The 18,925-nt window shown below is 37.6% G+C and overlaps 1 protein-coding gene across 1 annotated transcript in view; it reads left to right on the top strand.

Annotated features, from left to right (window-relative positions):
• The window catches only part of DCHS2 (dachsous cadherin-related 2), a 241,380-nt gene that overhangs the window by 166,061 nt on the left and 56,394 nt on the right, over positions 1-18,925 (top strand). Inside the window, exons 10-12 of the mRNA XM_015080625.3 lie at positions 1,611-1,850; positions 15,554-15,688; positions 15,898-16,107. Coding sequence (XP_014936111.3) covers positions 1,611-1,850; positions 15,554-15,688; positions 15,898-16,107 — 585 coding nt within the window. The remainder of the gene's footprint in view (positions 1-1,610; positions 1,851-15,553; positions 15,689-15,897; positions 16,108-18,925) is intronic.

Below are 18,925 nucleotides of genomic sequence, written 5' to 3' on the forward strand. Positions count from 1 at the left end.
CTGGATGCATTCAGAGAAGACAGGCTATTTTTCTTCACAAAGCTCACATTTCTTATGAGGAAGACATAGTGAGTTTTGCATGGCTTTGGCTCTGAAATATAAAGTGATAAGTAATTGAAAAACTATCTTATGAAATCTAAAAGGGCAAGCTTCTTTAATTATATGAAGATAAGTTCTCATAGGATAAGCATGTGTTAGAGAAGCAAACAGCAATCCTAAAAGAAGAATTATGAGAACTGGAATCAGGTAGCAGCTCTATGTGTGCAAACTTTGTAACACTTTGCTTAGGTAAGTTACGTGCTTTGGAGTTTATTACCTGAGTTATAAAGTCTTAACTATCTTTTGTTATGAAAAAAAAAAGATAGTTAACAGAGAGTAGTATAAAGAGATGTTAAGTCTTTATCTTAAAGAATATAGCCATACTCACCTTTTTGTAACTTGGTCACTTTAAAACATTAAACACGACGTGTCATTTGACCTGGCGTGTATACTCTCGCAACCTAGATTTGTTTTTTTGTTTGTTTTAGTTTTGTTGTTCGGTTTTGGTTTGGCTTTGGGGTTTTTTAATTTTTTTTTATTTTAAGGAGAGAGAGAGCATGTGAGAACAGGGGAGGGGCAGAGGAAGGGAGAGAGACAGAGAGAATCCCAAGCAGGCTCTATGTTCAGTACAGAGCCCAATGCAGGACTCGACCCCATGACCCTGAGATCATGACCTGAGCTGAAATTGAGAGTCGGATGCTCAACCAACTGAGCCACCCAGGCACCCTTGTTTTATTATTTTAAGTAGGCTCCCTGCCCAGTGCAGTGCTTGAACTCACAACCCTGAGATCAAGAGCCATGTGCTCTATCGACTGAGCTAGCCAGGCACCTCTAACCTAGATTTTTTAAATGAAAGTAAAAGTTGGATAGGTAAATAATTTTGATGTAATCATCTCCATAGATAATGATATATGGTAGATTATTTCTGAATTCTCATTCATTTTATAATTTAAACTAGAATGTTTGTAGTCTTTTAGTCAAAAGAATCATTTTTATTTTTTGGCAATATATATATTTTTTATTCTTGGTAATATATAAACTCAATGTCGGTTTAATAAGATTTATTTTTTTTAAGTTTATTTATTTAGTTTGAGAGAGAGAGAAACTAAATAAATAAGCAGCCTCTTATTTATTTATTTACTTATTTATTTATTTACTTATTTACTTTTTATTTATTTATTTATTTATTAGGATTACAGAGAATCCTAATAAAGATTACAGAGAATCCTCTCAAACTAAATAAATAAGCAGCCTCTTATTTATTTATTTATTTATTTATTTATTTATTTATTTATTTATTAGGATTACAGAGAATCCTAAGCAGCCTCTGTGAGAGCCCGATGCGGGGCTCGATCCCATGAACCATGAGATCATGTCCTGAGCTGAAATCAAGACTTTCAACAGTCAGATGCTTAACTGACTGAGTCACCCAGGCACCCCAATAAGATTTATTCTTGAACAAAGAAAACATCTGAATTTTTAGCAAGTTAGGTAATTTAGACAAAGGTGGAGTAACCATGACTTCTTTAAAAAAATGTTTCTAATATTTCTCTTCTCCTCTTTCAAATCAGGCTTACTAACAACAACTTGTCCTTTGGATTATGAAATAAAAACCCAGCACATTCTGACCCTTCTGGCCCTGGATGACGGCATACCCGTGCTTTCTTCATCCCAGACTTTGACAATTACTGTTCTTGATGTAAATGATGAGGCACCAGTATTTCAGCAGAACTTGTATGAAGCTTCAGTTAAAGAAAACCAAAATCCAGGGGAGTTTGTCATAAGGGTTGAAGCTATGGACAGAGATTCAGGTAATTTAAAAGTATAGAAACTTGGCAATTAATGCCAAAAACAAAAATTCACATAATTTAAACTAGTTATGGCTCAGAAAAATGAGGACAGTTGCTACTTATCTCAAACTTCTAATACTTCTTTAATTAGCATACACGTAAAAACATATACACACGTAAAGATAATGTTTGCTTCAATATGGCTTTTGTTTGTATTGATTTATATTATTTATGGTAGAATGATACACACCTAATTAATTTGTATGCAACTTACTGATTTGATCTTGATAATAAACTGAAAAAATATAGACAAAGTATCACATTTCCAGGTGTAATGGTTAGATACATTGCATACAAGAAGGTAAATGGTTCAGAATTCCCCTATATATAGCACAATGGAAGAGAGAGGATGCTTGGGTTTGAATCCTAGAACTACCCTTTACTTTAGCTGTGTAACTTTGAACAAGTAGCTAATTCTATCTGTTGCTCTGTTTGCTTATCTGGAAAATGGGGATAATGATCGTGCCTAATTTGTAGTTCTGTTATGAGTATGAATTCATTATTACATGTAAAGAGATAAGACCAGTGACTGGCACAATAAGTGGTCAATGAATGTTAACTTATGTCATTACTGTTATTACTCTTATTAATGTCAGCCACTATGTCCAGACAAATGACTTTGAAGTGAATGAATTGACTGTAGCTAGTAATTTGTAAATATCTTAGAATTGCTTTTCAATACCACTGTGACTTTTTCTATGTAAGATTCAGTAATTTTAATAATGTTGTTTATATTTAAAAAAATAATGCTGAAAATTACAGTGAAGTGTTTGCCATTGAAAGCATATGCCAATTTTCCCCATCTGAGTTCATACAAATTGCTTAATAAGCTCGTCTTTTTACCTTTTGCATATATTTATTTTTATTATAGAAGATTCAGACGTACATTATAATTGGACATCTGTATACGCTACAAAGTGGTTACTCCCGCAAATCTAGTTACCATCTGTCACTCTACAATTGACATTTTTTTACCCCTTTCACCCACCAACCGCCTTCCCCTCTGGTGACCACCAGTCTATTCTCTGTATCTATGAGTTTCTCTTCACTTCATTTTGTTCCTTTTGTTTTGTTTTTAGATTCCACATGGGACTGAATCATAGGGTATCAGACTTTCTCCTTCTGACTTATTTCACTTAGTATAATATCCTCAATGTCCAAAGGTCCAACCATGTTGTTACAAATGGCAAGATTTAATTCTTTTTTATGACTGAGTAGTGTGTGTGTGTGTGTGTGTGTGTGTGTGTGTGTGTGTATCACATTTTTTAATCCATTCATCCATTGATGGACATTTAGGTTGCTTACATATCTTGGCTATTTTAAATAATGCTCTAGTGAACATAAGAGTACAAGTGTATTTTGAAATTAGCATTTCCATTTTCTTTGGATAAATACCCAGTTGTGGAATAGCTGGATCATGCAGTAGTTCTATTTTTAATTTTTTGAGGACTCTCCATGATGGTGTTTTCCATAGTGGCTGCACCAATTTATATTCCCACCAACAGTGTGTGAATATTTTCTTTTCTCCACATCCTATCCAATAACACTTGTTATTTTTTGATAATAGCCATTCTAACAGATATGACATGACATATCATTGTAGTTTTGATTTGCATTGCCCTAATAATTAGTTTTGTTGAACATCTTTTTATGTGGCTGTTGGCCACCTATGTGTCTTCTTTGGAAAAACGTTTATTCAAATCCTCTGCACTTTAAAAAATCATGTTGTTTGTTTTTTGTTGTTGAGTTTGAGTTCTTTATATATTTTGGATATTAACCCCTATCAAATGCATGATTTGCAAATATCTTCTCCTATTCAGGAGGGTGTTTTTTTGTTTTGATGATGGTTTCCTTTATATGCGGAAGCTTTTTAGTTTGATGTATTCTCATTTGTTAATTTTTGCTCTTCTTTCCCTTGACTTTGGAATCTGATCCACAAGAACATCACTAGGATTTATGTCACAAAGTTTACCACCTGTGTTTTCTTCTAGGCATGTTATCGTTTTAGGTTTTACATTCAAGTGTTTAATTCATTTTGAGCTAATTTTTGTATTTGGGGTAAGATAGTGGTCCAGTTTCATTTTTTTGTGTGTAACTGACTAGTTTTCTCAACACCATTTATTTAAGAAACTGCTCTTTCCCCATTGTATATTCTTAGCTTCTTCTTCATAAATTAATTGTCCATGTATTGTGTGGGTTTGTTTCAGGGCTCTTGATTCTGTTCCACTGATCTCTGTGTCTGTTTCTGTGCCAGTCCCATACTGTTTTGATTACCATTGCTTTGTCTTAGGAAATCAGGGGGCATGACACCTCCAGCTTTGTTCTTTCTCACGATTGCTTTGGTCATTTGGGATCTTTTGTGGTTCCATACAAATTTTAGAATGATTTGTTCTACTTCTATGAAATATGCCTTTGGACTTTTGATAGGAATTGCATTGAATCTGCGGATTGCTTTGGAAAGTATTGATATTTGAACAATATTAATTCTTTCAATCCATGAACGAGCCAACCTTTTTAAGTTCACCTTTGTATATAGCAAGTGGCATTACATAATCCGTATAATTAAAAAAAAATTTTTTTTAATGTTTATTTTTGAGAGAGAGAGAGAGAGAGACCGAGTGCAAGTGAGGGAGGGGCAGAGAGAGAGGGAGACACAGAATCCGAAGCAGGCTCCTAGCTGTCAGGACAGAGCCTGAGGCGGGGGCTTGAACTCGAAAACCGTGAGATCATGACCTGAGCTGAAGTTGGATGCTCAACCAACGGAGTCACCCAGGCGCCCCATCAGTATAATTTTTTTAACAAAAATTGTAATAGATATGTCCATGGTAATATTAGTGTTAACAGTAGCATTTTCTTCCCAAATTGTTCATCCAAGGGGTAAAAGATAGACTTCCTTGAGCTTTTAAACTACATTGTATACCATTTTAGATGCTTTGCCCCTTGGGAAAACATCATCTTTTAATGAAATGCATTTTGCATAAATCTGTATATGATGCTGCAAAAACTTTCTTTTCAAAGACTAACCTAATTTTCTCTCTTTTGACCAGAATGGGGCAGTATGATCACAGAATTACTCTTACTATGCTCAAGGACACAGGGCTGGAGTGTGGTACCAATTCTTCCTCCCAACTTGTACTTATAGAATTTATTTAGCACATTTTTGGCAGTATGGTCTTAAGGGTGATAGAAACAATGGAAAATACACATAAGCTTTGTGTTTCACAATAGTTCAATAAAGTTCTCTTAGAATGCTCTCTGGTGTAAATTGAGCAACACAGGGCCCTGAGCAACACAAAAACTACTTCCCAAAGTTCACAGACATATGCTGAACATGTCACCGATGTGAATCCATGCAATCATTAGGAGTCATTACTCGTCAGCAATTATTAAAATATATAAAATGCTTCCTCTTCTTGACCTTACTTTATCTTACTAATTTTAGTTTTGGTAATGGACACTGCTAAGGAATCTCTTGCTTCAATGTAAGAAGAGAGAGAAAAGCATTTCTCTCAAATTTTTACATGTATCAACTAAAACTGATTATCATAAATATGCATTCCACTTTTTACTGTCAGGTTGCCTACTGTTGGTGTTATTTTCTTTTAGAATAAACCTGTTACTTAAACTGAATTGAAGACTTCGTTATGCCAAAGGTTATGGTTTGCTGGATGGAAAATTTAGATGCAAAATTTTTGTTTTTCTGGCTTTGCATTGATGGATGTTTGAAATACACATTAGCATCTTCATGAGTCTCATGCACCTTGACGTGTTGTGGAGACCATTTTGGCTTACTGTTAATCTCAGTGTTTTTAATGAGGCCAGATTTGTTAAGCAAGTGCCTTTGAATGTATTTTCCCTCAACCTTTTGTTGTTTTTGTTTTTTGGTTTTTGTTTTTTATCTTTGCTTGTTGGTTTAAAACAATGAAAAAGAATTATGCATAAGAACTAGATGACGTAGTCAAGATTTTAACATAACTGGTGTCACATCGGAATTTATGAATGGTTTACTTTTTAGTATGTATTTTTAAAAAATAGTATAGCGTTACTTAATACTAGAAAGCTTAACATATGTTTTTAAAATTGTAAGCCTACAGTGTTGTTTGGCCTTCAAAACCCATGGGACTTCGAGCCCTGCATGTTTATGATGTATGACTCACACTAGTACTAACAGGAGTTTTTTCATGTATTAAAAGGGAAAAACAACTACCAGGTTTTAACTAAGATATTAAAACTGCTACAGCTTTGGTACCACCAACAAGAGTTCTATTGTTAAGGAGAAAAGATTTACCCCCGGGGGCGCCCCTCCCCTAGTCCCTGGAGAAAGGGTGCCCCCGCTAGGGCAGATGAATCTCTCCTGCTGATATATTTGCTCAATAGTGGTGAATACAAGATCATTTAACAGCACGTAGCCATGCAAAAAATGTCAAATTCTATAATGAGATTTTATTCTCTATTCCATAAAAAAACTGTACAGTTGACCCTTGACCAACGTGGGGATGAGGAGTGCTGACTGCCCCCCACACAGTCAAAAACCCACGTTTAACTTTTGAGGCTCCAAAAACTTAACCACTGGTAGCCTGCAGTTGACCAGAAGCCTTACTGATAATGTAAACCGTCAATGAACACATGTTTTGTAGATTATATGTATTCTATACTATATTCTTACAGCAAAATAAGCTAGAGACAAGAAAATGGTTTTAGGAAAATCAGAAGGAAGAGAAAATAAATTTACAGTACTATACTGTATTTATAAAAAAAAAATCCACGTGTACATGAATTCGTGTAGTTCAAATCGTGTTGTTCAAGGGTCAGCTGTATTCTCTGTCTGAGTTTATTTGGAATTAACTCTGGATCTGATATCCTGAAAAATGTCTTGTGCTGGATTACAACTTCACACGACAGCCTATACTTGGAGCGAGGGAGAAACACTGCCATGACGGTATTTCATCTGTTTCATTGACTCTAAAACAGCATTCACTGTAAAATGCATCTAACTTCAGAAATATTCAAACGTGGGGAAAAATAAGCCTTAAAATTAATGAAATAGTAAGCATGAAAAAAAAGAATAAGAACCACTTATAATTTTCCTCACCCAGAGACAATCACTATTAAAACTTTGATTTAGTCTTATTTAATGCAGGGAATTGTCATTGTCTAATTATTTACTCATCTCTCTGCCCTTTAGGCTGGGAACTTCTCATGGATTCAGGGCATGTTTTATTCACTTTTATCCCAGGTCCCTAACGTAGTGCAAGCTAAGACAAAGTAGCTCAGTAAAGATTTTGACTCTGTGATTTGAGAAACTGGAACATCTGTAAAATAACCTGCTTCAAGTTGCCTTCACTCTTCAGAATTCATTCATTTGTTTATTCAATTCAGTCACTCAGGCATGATCCTATTTTGCTTTAGAAATGTGTGACTTGTGTGGGCATTCTACGGTTGAGGAGTTCCATGACAAATGATCTTCCTAAAAAGTAAACCTGAAAATAACACTCCTATGGTCAGAATTCTTTATTAATTCCTCATGGTTTCGAGGATGAAGTTTTATTTTCTCTTGTTTAACAGCCATTCACTTTATGCAGTGACTCTAGCTTTCTTCTCTATCCTCAACTGCTATCCCTCTCCCACCCTTGACTCCAGGACAGGGCTCTGCAAACTTTTCTCTGTAAAGGGCAAGGTACTAAATATTTTAGGTTTTGAGGACCATGCAGTTTCTGTCACTCAACTCTGACGTCTCACCAAGACAGCAGCAACAGATAATACATAAAGAAATGAGAGCAGGTGTGTTTCAGCAAAACTTTACAAAAGTGGCCAGTAGTCTATAGTTTGCCAGTGGGTGGTCTAATAGATACATCTAATTAAGACATCTAAGTTACTTGCTACTTTCTGCACATTAGATCCAGTTGTGATGTCATCAAAGTAGTGGTTCAGTATGATGTTCTATTGGATCCCAAGATGAGCAATATCTCTGTCAAGTAGATGATGGCCAATAGTGGAAGAGATTACATAGAGATGTACTCTGTTGTTTCTTCTGGGTAAAAGCAAATCACTTCTTTGTTTTGTTTTGTTTTGTTTTTTTGTATGTAATTTATTGTCAGCTTGGTTTCCATACAACACCCAGTGCTCATCCCAACAGGTGCCCTCCTCAATGCCCATCACCCACTTTCCCCTCTCCCCCACCCCCCATCATCCTCAGTTTGTTCTCAGTATTTAAGGGTCTCTTATGGTTTGCCTCCTTCCCTCTCTGTAACTTTTTTTCCCCCTTTCCCTCCCCCCTGGTCTTCTGTTGAGTTTCTCAGGATCTACATAGGAGTGAAAACATATATATCTGTCTTTTTCTGCCTGACTTATTTCACTTAGCATAACACTCTCCAGTTCCATACACGTTGCTACAAATGGCCATATTTCATTCTTTCTCACTGCCAAGTAGTATTCCATTGTATATACAAACCACATCTTCTTTATCCATTTGTCAGTTAATGGACATTTTGGCTCTTTCCATAATTTGGCTATTGTTGAAGGTGCTGCTATAAACATTGGGGTACAAGTGCCCCTATGCATCAACAGTCCTGTATCCCTTGGGTAAATTCCTAGCAGTGCTATTGCTGGGTCATAGGATAGGTCTATTTTTAATTTTTTGAGGAATCTTCACACTGTTCTCCAGAGAGGCTGCTCAAGTTTGCATTCCCACCAACAGTGCAAGAGGGTTCCCGTTTCTCCACATCCTCACCAGCATCTATAGTCTCCTGATTTGTTCATTTTAGCCACTCTGACCGGCGTGAGGTGGTATGCCAGTGTGGTTTTGATTTGTATTTCCCTGATTAGGAGTGACGTTGAGCATCTTTTCATGTGCCTGTTGGCCATCTGGATGCCTTATTTAGAAAAGTGTATATTCATGTCTTCTGCCCATGTCTTCACTAGATTATTTGTTTTTCGGGTATGGAGTTTGGTGAGTTCTTTATAGATTTTGGATACTGGCCCTTTATCCAATTTGTCATTTGCAAATATCTTTTCCCATTCCATCAGTTGCCTTTCAGTTTTGTTGATTGTTTCCTTTGCAGTGCAGGAGCTTTTTATCTTGATGAGGTCCCAATAGTTCACTTTTGCTTTTAATTTCCTTGCCTTTGGAGACGTGTCAAGTAAGAGATTGCTACGGCTGAGGTCAGAGAGCTTTTTTCCTGCTTTCTCCTCTAGGGTTTTGATTGCTTCCTGTCTCACATTCAGGTCCTTCATCCATTTTGAGTTTATTTTTGTGAATGGTGTAAAAATGGTCTACTTTCATTCTTCTGCATGTTTTCTGTCCAGTTCTCCCAGCACCATTTGTTAAAGAGACTGTCTTTTTTCCATTGGATACTCTTCCCTGCTTTGTCAAAATTAGTTGGCCATACATTTGTGGGTCCAATTCTGGAGTCTCTATTCTATTCCATTGGTCTATGTGTCTGTTTTTATGCCAATACCATGCTGTCTTGATGATTATAGCTTTGTATTAGAGGCTAAAGTCTAGGATTGTGATGCCTCCCACTTTGGTCTTGTTCTTCAATATTACTTTGGCTATTCGGGGCCTTTTGTGGTTCCATATGAATTTCAGGATTGCTTGTTCTAGTTTCGAGAAGAATGCTGGTGCAATTTTGATTGGGATTGCATTGAATGTGTAGTTAGCTTTGGGTAGTATTGACATTTTAACAATATTTATTCTTCCAATCCATGAGCACAGAATGTTTTCCTATTTCTTTGTAGCTTCTTCAATTTCCTTCATAAGCTTTCTATAGTTTTCAGCATACAGATCTTTTACATCTTTGGTTAGGTTTATTCCTAGGTATTTTATGCTTCTTGGTGCAATTGTGAATGGGATCAGTTTCTTTATTTGTCTTTCTGTTGCTTCATTATTAGTGTATAAGAATGCAACTGATTTCTGTACATTGATTTTGTATCCTGCGACTTTGCTGAATTCATGTATCAGTTCTAGCAGATTTTTGGTGGAGTCTATCGGGTTTTCCATGTATAATATCATGTCATCTGCAAAAAAGTGAAAACTTGACTTCATCTATGCCCACTTTGATGCCTTTGATTTCCTTTTGTTGGCTGATTGCTGATGCTAGAACTTCCAACACTGTGTTAAACAACAGCAGTGAGAGTGGACAACCCTGTCGTGTTCCTGATCTCAGGGGGAAATCTCTCAGTTTTTCCCCATTGAGGAGCTGTGGGCTTTTCATAAATGGCTTTTATGATGTTTAAGTGTGTTTCTTCTATCCTGACTTTCTTGAGGGTTTTTATTAAGAAAGGATGCTGAATTTAAAAGCAAATCACTTCTGATTGTTTTTACAAGTTGGTATAGAGTGTTTGTTCTCAGAAGATGGTCTCCAGGGTCAGGGCACCATCATTCACAGCCTCCAGAGGCCAATTAGCAGAGGGGCATTTAAAGGTGCTGGCATCCTTCTAACTGATATCTTTCCCAGAGTCTTTATAAAGGAAGGTCCTCTGAACTCTTGGGAAATGTACCCAGGGTAGGGGTAGAGTGCTGGGTGGGCATGTCATACATGGCAAACCTGTCCTAACATTCCCAGTTCTTCAAGCTTTGCGAATCTTACTGTATAGTATGCAGAAGATGCGGCATCTCAACCTCAGTGAGGATAGGCCACTATTAAATCAGTCCATCAAAGAAACTGTCAAGAGACATAACTGTATGAATTAACACATGACACCAAGAATTCCAGCCTAAACCAAAATTGTGTTTTATTTTCCTGGATCTCACATCCTCAGAGATGATTTCCACACATATTCCCCAGGTTTATTCTAATATAAATTAGAAAAAATTGTGCCATTCTTTAGAAGTGGAGCCAGATTTGCACATGACTGCCTGCAATATGTTGGGATGACTGTACTTATAGGTCTTCATGTGAATAAACGTCTCCTTGCTAGAAGTTACCTGTTGTGTCTGCCACTCAGTTTGAGTCTGATCTTCAGGGAGATTAATTTTAGGGCTTGCAAGAAGCTTTCTGGTTTTTAGTTATGACTTGGCTGCAGGTTTAAAGCTTCAGCTTATAGTTTTCTTTCTGTAAATTCCTAGTACAGTTCAGAAACAGCTATCTCACATCATACTCCTTTTTACTATCATACGGCCATTTGGTTCTCTAAGGAATTTGAGTCCTTTGATAGTAACTTCCTCATAATCGAATGCAGGTGATAATTTAATTGATTGTGCTATCACTGCAAGTCATGAAGTACTAGTATCCCATTTCCCATAATCAAAGAACCCAGCACTGTATGCAAGGCCAAAGACATAACCAAACTCAGAATCCCTGATACCTGAGACCCATCCTGCTGCCAAGTTCTCTATCAGTCAGGTGCAGCCAGGAAAACCAGAGATTATAATACAGGTGTTGGAAGTCTAAGTAAGCAAAAGGGAATCCGGAGATAACCCAGGAAAAATAACCATAGAAACAGCTATCACCCCTAGAAGAGGTCAAGGTTATCAGAACCTAAAGAGAAAATTAAAGGGCCTTGCAGAGCCTGGCTCTGGGAGTGCCAGAAGATTGAAAGCCATGAGCAGTTACTACAGTAGATGAAATGACAGCGCTGACAGAGACAGCGAGCAAACAGAAGGGGGTCCCATCGCCTCTCCTTCTGACTTTCACTCTCCCTCTGGTGTCCCCTGGCGGCAGACCAGAGGATGGAGTCCATTGGCAAGACAAGACTGTGGCTTACAGATCCCCAGCCCCAGCATCATGGGCCAGAGCAGAGCAGGATGGATTTAGATCCAAGACAACAATAGTTTCATAACTAATAGCCACGGAAAGAACTGAAAGAGGAGCATTCAGAGAGATCAGCAACTACTAAGACCTGACAGAAAGAAATGAAACATGTTTGCAGAACAGAAGGGAAGCCAGCGGGACCAGGAGCATAGCAGTGGAGTATGTGAGAAGAGGTTGGAGAAATAAGCAGAACCCATATAATGTGGGGCTTTGTAGACTGTACTGAGGTGTTTGGATTTTACTTTGAATGCATTCAAACATTCTTTCTTCTTTCTTACGTGTTAAATCCTATTCATCTTTAGAGGCTCAGCTTAGACAGAAGGCAACCATACTTTCCCAGTGATGTCTTATGTGGAATTGTAGTTGCTTGCTAACTCATCCTTGTGCCGTGCTATTCTGCAAGCACTGTGAGGAGAGAGAATTTGCCTTCCTGCTGGAAGTTATATTCTTAGCCCCTGGCATGGTACCTTAGCATCTACTGTCACTCTCTATATATGTTTATTTAATGAGGTAATGAAAAACTGTCTACCTCGGGTGAGTCTTCCCTGATCCACTTCCTCAGTGATTTCATATTTTCTATGACACTGTCTATAATTCATTGATATAATTGCTTGCCCCACTAGAGGGAAAGTTCGAGAACCAAGATAATTACTTATTATTCAAGGGTATCTTTCCAGTGCCTGGCACTCAGTATATGTGCATATGTGCAATGAACACGTGAATGAGTGAACACACAAATGAATGAGTGAACACATGAATGAATGAGACAACCAAAGACCTGAAGCTTAATGCAGACACATGGATGTCAGCTGCATATGGGTAAAAACTTGAAGACAGTGGATTGGGAAAGAGGTGGGATGAATTCCTTCCTCCACCATCTTTTTTGTCTCTCCCTCTCATCTGTTTCACTTTGTTCCTTCTTTTCCATCTTTTTTTAATATGAAATTTATTGTCAACTTGCTTTTCCATCTTTTTAAACATCAGTGAGCAATATCTGAAGCCACAGAGAAGAAAAATCAGATAAAAACTAAAATAACCAGTAAATTTTATAACCAGAAGGTCTTGGTGACTGTAGAAAGAATAGCTAGGTATGACATTTTCAAGCTAGCTGCAGAGAACGGATAGCATTTTTAAAATAAGCTTAGCTATAATGAGAAGGAAAAAAAATCTTGATTCCTCTAGACAGAGAAGAATATAATTTAAGGGAAATAATTAATGAGAAAGACTAGACATGAGGAAAATTCCTAAAAGGAGCACTGGAAGGATTACTCTTGCCATTGAAACAGAAACCAGGAGTTAGAGTTGAGTTTAGACGCAGAAAGTTGAGGGAGTGCTTTCCTGATGCCTTCATTTTCTCTGGGAAATATGACAGAAAGCCATCTGTGGAAGTGAGCCCAGAGGTGTTGGGTGGGAGACCTTGAATAGGAGAGGGATGACATGGGAGAGTTGGTAGGGGACTGCTGGATGATGATGACATTTCTGCAGCCTCAGTCTGTGCTGTTGTGACATTTTCCTCCAGCCCCAGCTATCTGCTGGGTATCCAAGGAGGGCCGAGAGATGGTTGGAATGATGCTGGCTTAAGGCTTTGCTCGGCATCTTTGGCCAAAAGCTGCCAGACTGAGGAAACTGTCACAGTTGTGAAAGTGATCATTCAGGGGTCTGGGCTGGAGAGAGAAAGAACTGAATTGAGAGGGGTGTCTTGGAGAAATTAAGAGGTCACAGTGCTATAGGTCTTGAGGTCTAAGAGCAATATATGTATGTGTCCACACACACACACACACACACACACACACACACATATACCTCTCACTAGGTGTATGTCATAAGTATACCACTGAATATCTTCAGATCCCAATTCCAATATGGTTAGTAAGGTGAGGAAATTAGACAGAATAATCTCTATTTTATTTTTATTTTCTTGGTGCTCACGTTTGATGATGCTGTGTTTCTTCTGGATGATTATAGGGTATAAGGTGGAAGAAGGAAGGCACTAATTAAATTCTAAAAGAACCATATTTTAAAGTTATTTCACATAATTTCAGTTATGAAGGGTGTGAATTTGGGAGTGTGAAATGTATGTAAAAAATGTATGTATGCAAACTATAGGTATAAATAAGAATCTTGTTTATCCTTCATAATATACTAGGAGGATTAAAGGTGAATGGCTTGTTGTCTCAGGAATCAAAGCTATATAGGATAACGGAAATAATAAAATCTGAAAGTTTCTAAGAAGTCAGGAAAATATTGGGTACAATGGTAAGGCACACTACAAAATCATGGGAACAATGGGAGGAAGAGAAAATATAAAGAATTGAGTTTATGTTTAAACATTTTCTGGGTTTGACAAGTGTTGGGAATTAAAATATTAAACATTTTAAATAAAGATTAAAATAATATATAATGCAGGGTATAACGTAATGTATAATGTATGATGAAATCCTATAAGTGAGTGAATTGATTTCAAAAATAAAGGGTCCAAAATTAAATGGTGCTGTTCTCCATGTCAACTCCCTGAAGGCAGAGGCCGCAGCTGTTTGATTCACCATTGGCTCTTGGGCCATTGGGTGTCACACTATGTGACACCATATAGTGACACCAAATGGTATACACCATTTTCATAATGTACTAAGAGATAGACAGAAATAATACATTCAGCCTGGAATTTTTAGAATTTTTGTCTTGGCTACGGAAGAGAGATTATGTGATCATTACGAGACCAAAGTAGTCTCCAGGATTATTAAATAATCATTAGTGGAATAATAAGCCTAATGTCTACTGATAGAATGGTATTTTGGGGGGACCTCTGACCATACCATATCAAACCTATTGATTGTATCTTATTAGACTTTATTTTCTCTTAAGGCCATTAAAATGCCTGCAGACTATGTCAAATATCCTTTCCCTTTCGAGTGACATAGTACATTTATTCTTACATAAAACTGGCCTTATATTCCACTCCCTCCAGCGCTCAGTCCTATGTTATAGCCTCTAGACCATAGTGGAATGAAAATTTTTAAGATTGGCAGGATGGAAATTTGAAGTTTTTTGGTGTTGTTGTTAAGGCCAAAGAATAGTATTTCATCTTTTATTGAAGTATAAAATCATATACTCTAAGTACTATGTCTGCTCCTAGATTCTTGTCAGTTAAGAAAGAAGATAGGAAAATAATTAAACGGAACTTGTATAAGGGGCAAATAAGCTACAACAGCCTGGGATAAACTCATTAAGTTAATGGTATGAATGATCTTCATAATCAATGATGGAGATGATGTAATACTTTTCTTAGGGAAGAAGTGAAACCCCCCAAATTGGGAAACATTATTTTCAAAATGCATGATAACATGATACCACATCTCTCGCTCCAAATACGAGACTGAATGCTAAGTAAAAAACAAAACAAAAATATGCATATAAGCAAGTCTACGTGCTTTCCTCCTGTACTGGAGAATAAACAAAATACCATAACTGAGCACAAGTTTTTAAATAGAGGGTTGATCTAAAGAAATTGTCATTTGGCTCTCAAGCTTATAATTATGTCATTAAATCACAATCAGGGGTGTTAGAAGGAGTAATTAGGAATATATTGTAGGGTTGCGCACTCATAAGAAATCTTTTATGGGAGGGAAAAAATCTTAAGCATTCACTGTGGGGAAGTCTCCTAAGACTTTTGAAAATCAAGCATTTCAGCCCATGAGGCTTTTATTTAGCAAGAACAGCCGAAAGAAGGGTGTGTGTGTGTGTGTGTGTGTGTGTGTGTGTGTGTTTTGGATGTTGTACCTTAATTTGAAGGCTGTTTAAGTGTCTTGCCTTTTTCATCTATGGCCTGACATGTTCACAGGAAAAAGAATAAGAAAACAGATGACTGGTTTCCAAAGGGATAATTACTAAGTTTTTCTTTCTATTCTTCTTAAGGAATCAATTCCAAGTTTCAGTTTGAAATCATGCCAGGTGCTTCATCTGGGTTGTTCAGGATAAATCCTGACACTGGAGAGGTAGTGACAACCACCACACTTGACAGAGAAGTTCAGGAAGTTTTCACCCTTCGAGGTAAGGGATCCCTGGACGATGCTAAAAAAACAAAAACAAGCAGCAGGAGGGTAGTGGTAACATTTTACATTTCTGCAGAGTGTCTTGAAATAAAATGCGCTTGACCCAGTGCTACCCAGGTAGTTTGGTCTGATGCAGTCTGGTTGGGGCAGTGCATGCTAGGCATGAATTCACGGCCACAATCTGTGTTCTCTTTTATTTCACATCAGTACTTGTGCGAGATGGGGGAGTCCCTTCGTTATCTGGCACCACCACGATTCTCTGTACTGTGGAAGATGAAAACGATCATGCACCAGAGATTATTGTCCCCAGTCATAGCATTGAGGTTCTGGAAAACCAAGAGCCAGGGGTTGCCTACACTATTTTGGCTTCTGATATGGATGCTGGTGATAATGGAGCTGTCAGGTATCATATAATTGGTAAGTATTTTCTTTTTTAAAATTCTCCTCAGGACACTGCCCGAGTTGACACACTGGTGATTATTCTGTATTTGGTGTTTATCACAGTGTCTTTAGAAAACACGCCAAGAGCTGTTTGTTGCTGTATGTGTCCTTTCCACAGACACCATGAACCGACGGCCTCCGAATTCTTAAATCTCCCCTCAACGACACTTGTGAATTTTTCTTTTTTAAAAACATTTTTTAAGATTTTTTTTTTTGAGAGAGAGAGAGAGAGAGACAGAGTGCAAGTGGGGGGAGGGGCAGAGAGAGAGGGAGACACAGAATCGGAAGCAGGCGCCAGGCTCTGAGCAGTCGGCACAGAGCCCGACTTAGGGCTCAAACTCATGAACCATGAGATCATGACCTGAGCCACAGTCGGATGCTTAACTGACTGAGCCACCCAGGTGCCCCTCTTGTGAATTTTTCTATACTAGTGGATGTGCAGATGGAACATATAACTTTATTCCATTTTTGTGGCTTTCATATGATCGCTAATGTTTTTATTATCTTGAGCCATCAAGAATTTTGTCATGCCCTTCTTTTTTCAAAAAAAATTTTAAAGTTTCTGAGAGACAGAGTGTGAGCAGGGGAAGGGCAGAGAGAGGGAGACACAGAATCCAAAGCAGGCACCAGGCTCTGAGCTGTCAGCACAGAGCCTCACACAGGGCTCAAACTCACAAACTGCAGGATCATGACCCAAGCCAAAGTCAGATGGTTAACGGACTGAGCCACCCAGGCACCCCTGTCAGGTCCTTCTTAAATGGAGGCTAGAACAGACAGAGACAGTTCCCAGATCTGAATATCGGTGTAACACTTAAGATCTACACTTAAGAGTGTATCCCACTCTTGATAAAAATCTGTAAGAACTTCTACTAGAAGATAATTTTGTGATATTGCTCCCTTTGGATCGGAAAAATAAAGATCTCTGGCAGAATAATGGTAGCATTTGTATGGAGAGAGCTGCATCTTCTTATTCATTTAAGAGAAAAAGTGATTGAAGAATCTGATTTTTGGCAGGTGTCGGAGTGCACATAGAATATGAGTTGAGGAGAGAGAGGAATGCTTCAGAGACTACATCTTATGGAGGAAACCGCTTTCAGATCTTTAGATCTTGTAAAAGCAGTTTTGGAACTAGCCTCTGAAAGCTATCACTCTCTATTTGCTAAAAATTCTAGGACCAGTCGCATTTTCTATATACCACCATTTTACTCCAAAATGAGAATAGCTTTATTTCCTTTTTGCCTGATTATAAGAATGATACGTGATTGTTATAGGATATATATACAGATTTATGGAGAACAAAAGTAGGAACACACAAAATTTTTGTCTTGCTGAGATAACCCCTTTACTATTTTGAAAAGTGCTCTCCCATGAACCTTGTGAATGGAGACATCAATTTTACATATATTGGACAATTTATATATGCTATTTTGCTACCTCATTTTTAAACTCATTTTTAACATACTGTTTGAACCTTTCGGGTGAGTAAATAGACATATATGTTAGCATTTCTAATGATGTTTCCTCTTATTGCATATGTATAATATCACTTATTCCATCCATTCCCCTTTATGGTCTTCGAGGTATTGACCATAATAGCAGTCTTATTATAAAAATGCTACCATTGAACAACACTTGCTTAATTATTTCTTTATGATAAATGTAAGTAGAGTTATCATGTTCAAGGGCATATATATTTTAAATGTTTACATGCAATGTCATATTTCATCCTGAAGAACGATACCCTTTCAAACTAACTTGTGTAAGTGAGCCCCATTTTCTTCTTTCCTACCCATTGCATTGAGTCCTTTCCTTCTTCTATAAACTCCACTTGTTCTCTAGAACTTCCCAAACAATCTGTGATTAAGGACCAGAGTTGGATTTTTTAAATTTCCGATCTGTTGTACACTGAAATTTTTGTTAAATACAATAAATATGAATGACTGTGAGAAAAAAAAGGCATAGCCCCATTTTTTAAAAATCTATTTGTGCAGATGTAAAATTATTTTGTCAAGTGGCGGTAAGATTTTCTAAATGCTTGCTCTCAAATTCTGTGCTTGTCTTCTTGAGCACTGATAACAATCCCCAGATTGCCACTTGTCCCCTCTCACTGCATCAGGGACTTTTTTTTTCTCATTGGCTTTTTCCCATACTGTCAAAATTTCCCCTTCTCTTGTTTTTCCCATCAGTATTTACCAGCCTTTTTCATCTTGAAGACACACATCTTCCCTCAGGTGTGTGTCCCTTCTCACTCTCTTTTCCTTCACAACCGAGCTTCTTAAAAATCATTGGCTTCTCTCTGGTTTCTGACCTTACCTTGCTTTCACTTCTTATCCTGCTACCATGTGTTCTACTGAAACTACCCTTGCAGAGAGACGCTTGGGATCTTGTTGCTAAATCCAGCGGATCTTTTCACTTCTTAATTTGATTGTCCTGCTTTTGTGCCTTTGCATACCCCGCCCTGGACACTTGGCCCCACCTTGACTTCAGAAGGTCACTTTCTCCTGATCCTTCATGTCCTTTCTAGACAAGCCTTTCCAATGTCCTTGTGCTGCGGGTGGTCTTCTGACTTATTGAAGTTTCCATGGTGTTTGGTGCTTAGTATTTTTTTTTTTTTTTACTTTCCTCATAGACATACTCTCACTGAGTCATTGCATCCAGTCCCTGTCTTCAGCTACCACTGCCCCCCTATATCTCCCTATCTCCCTGCATTCTATGTCTTAACCCCATTAAAGGACATTTTTTAAGTAAAATAATGACTTTCATACAAATATAAAATTAACAACTGCCAAAGATT

The sequence above is a fragment of the Acinonyx jubatus genome, chromosome B1, assembly GCF_027475565.1.
Source record: "Acinonyx jubatus isolate Ajub_Pintada_27869175 chromosome B1, VMU_Ajub_asm_v1.0, whole genome shotgun sequence".
Classification (NCBI taxonomy): Eukaryota; Metazoa; Chordata; class Mammalia; order Carnivora; family Felidae; genus Acinonyx; species Acinonyx jubatus.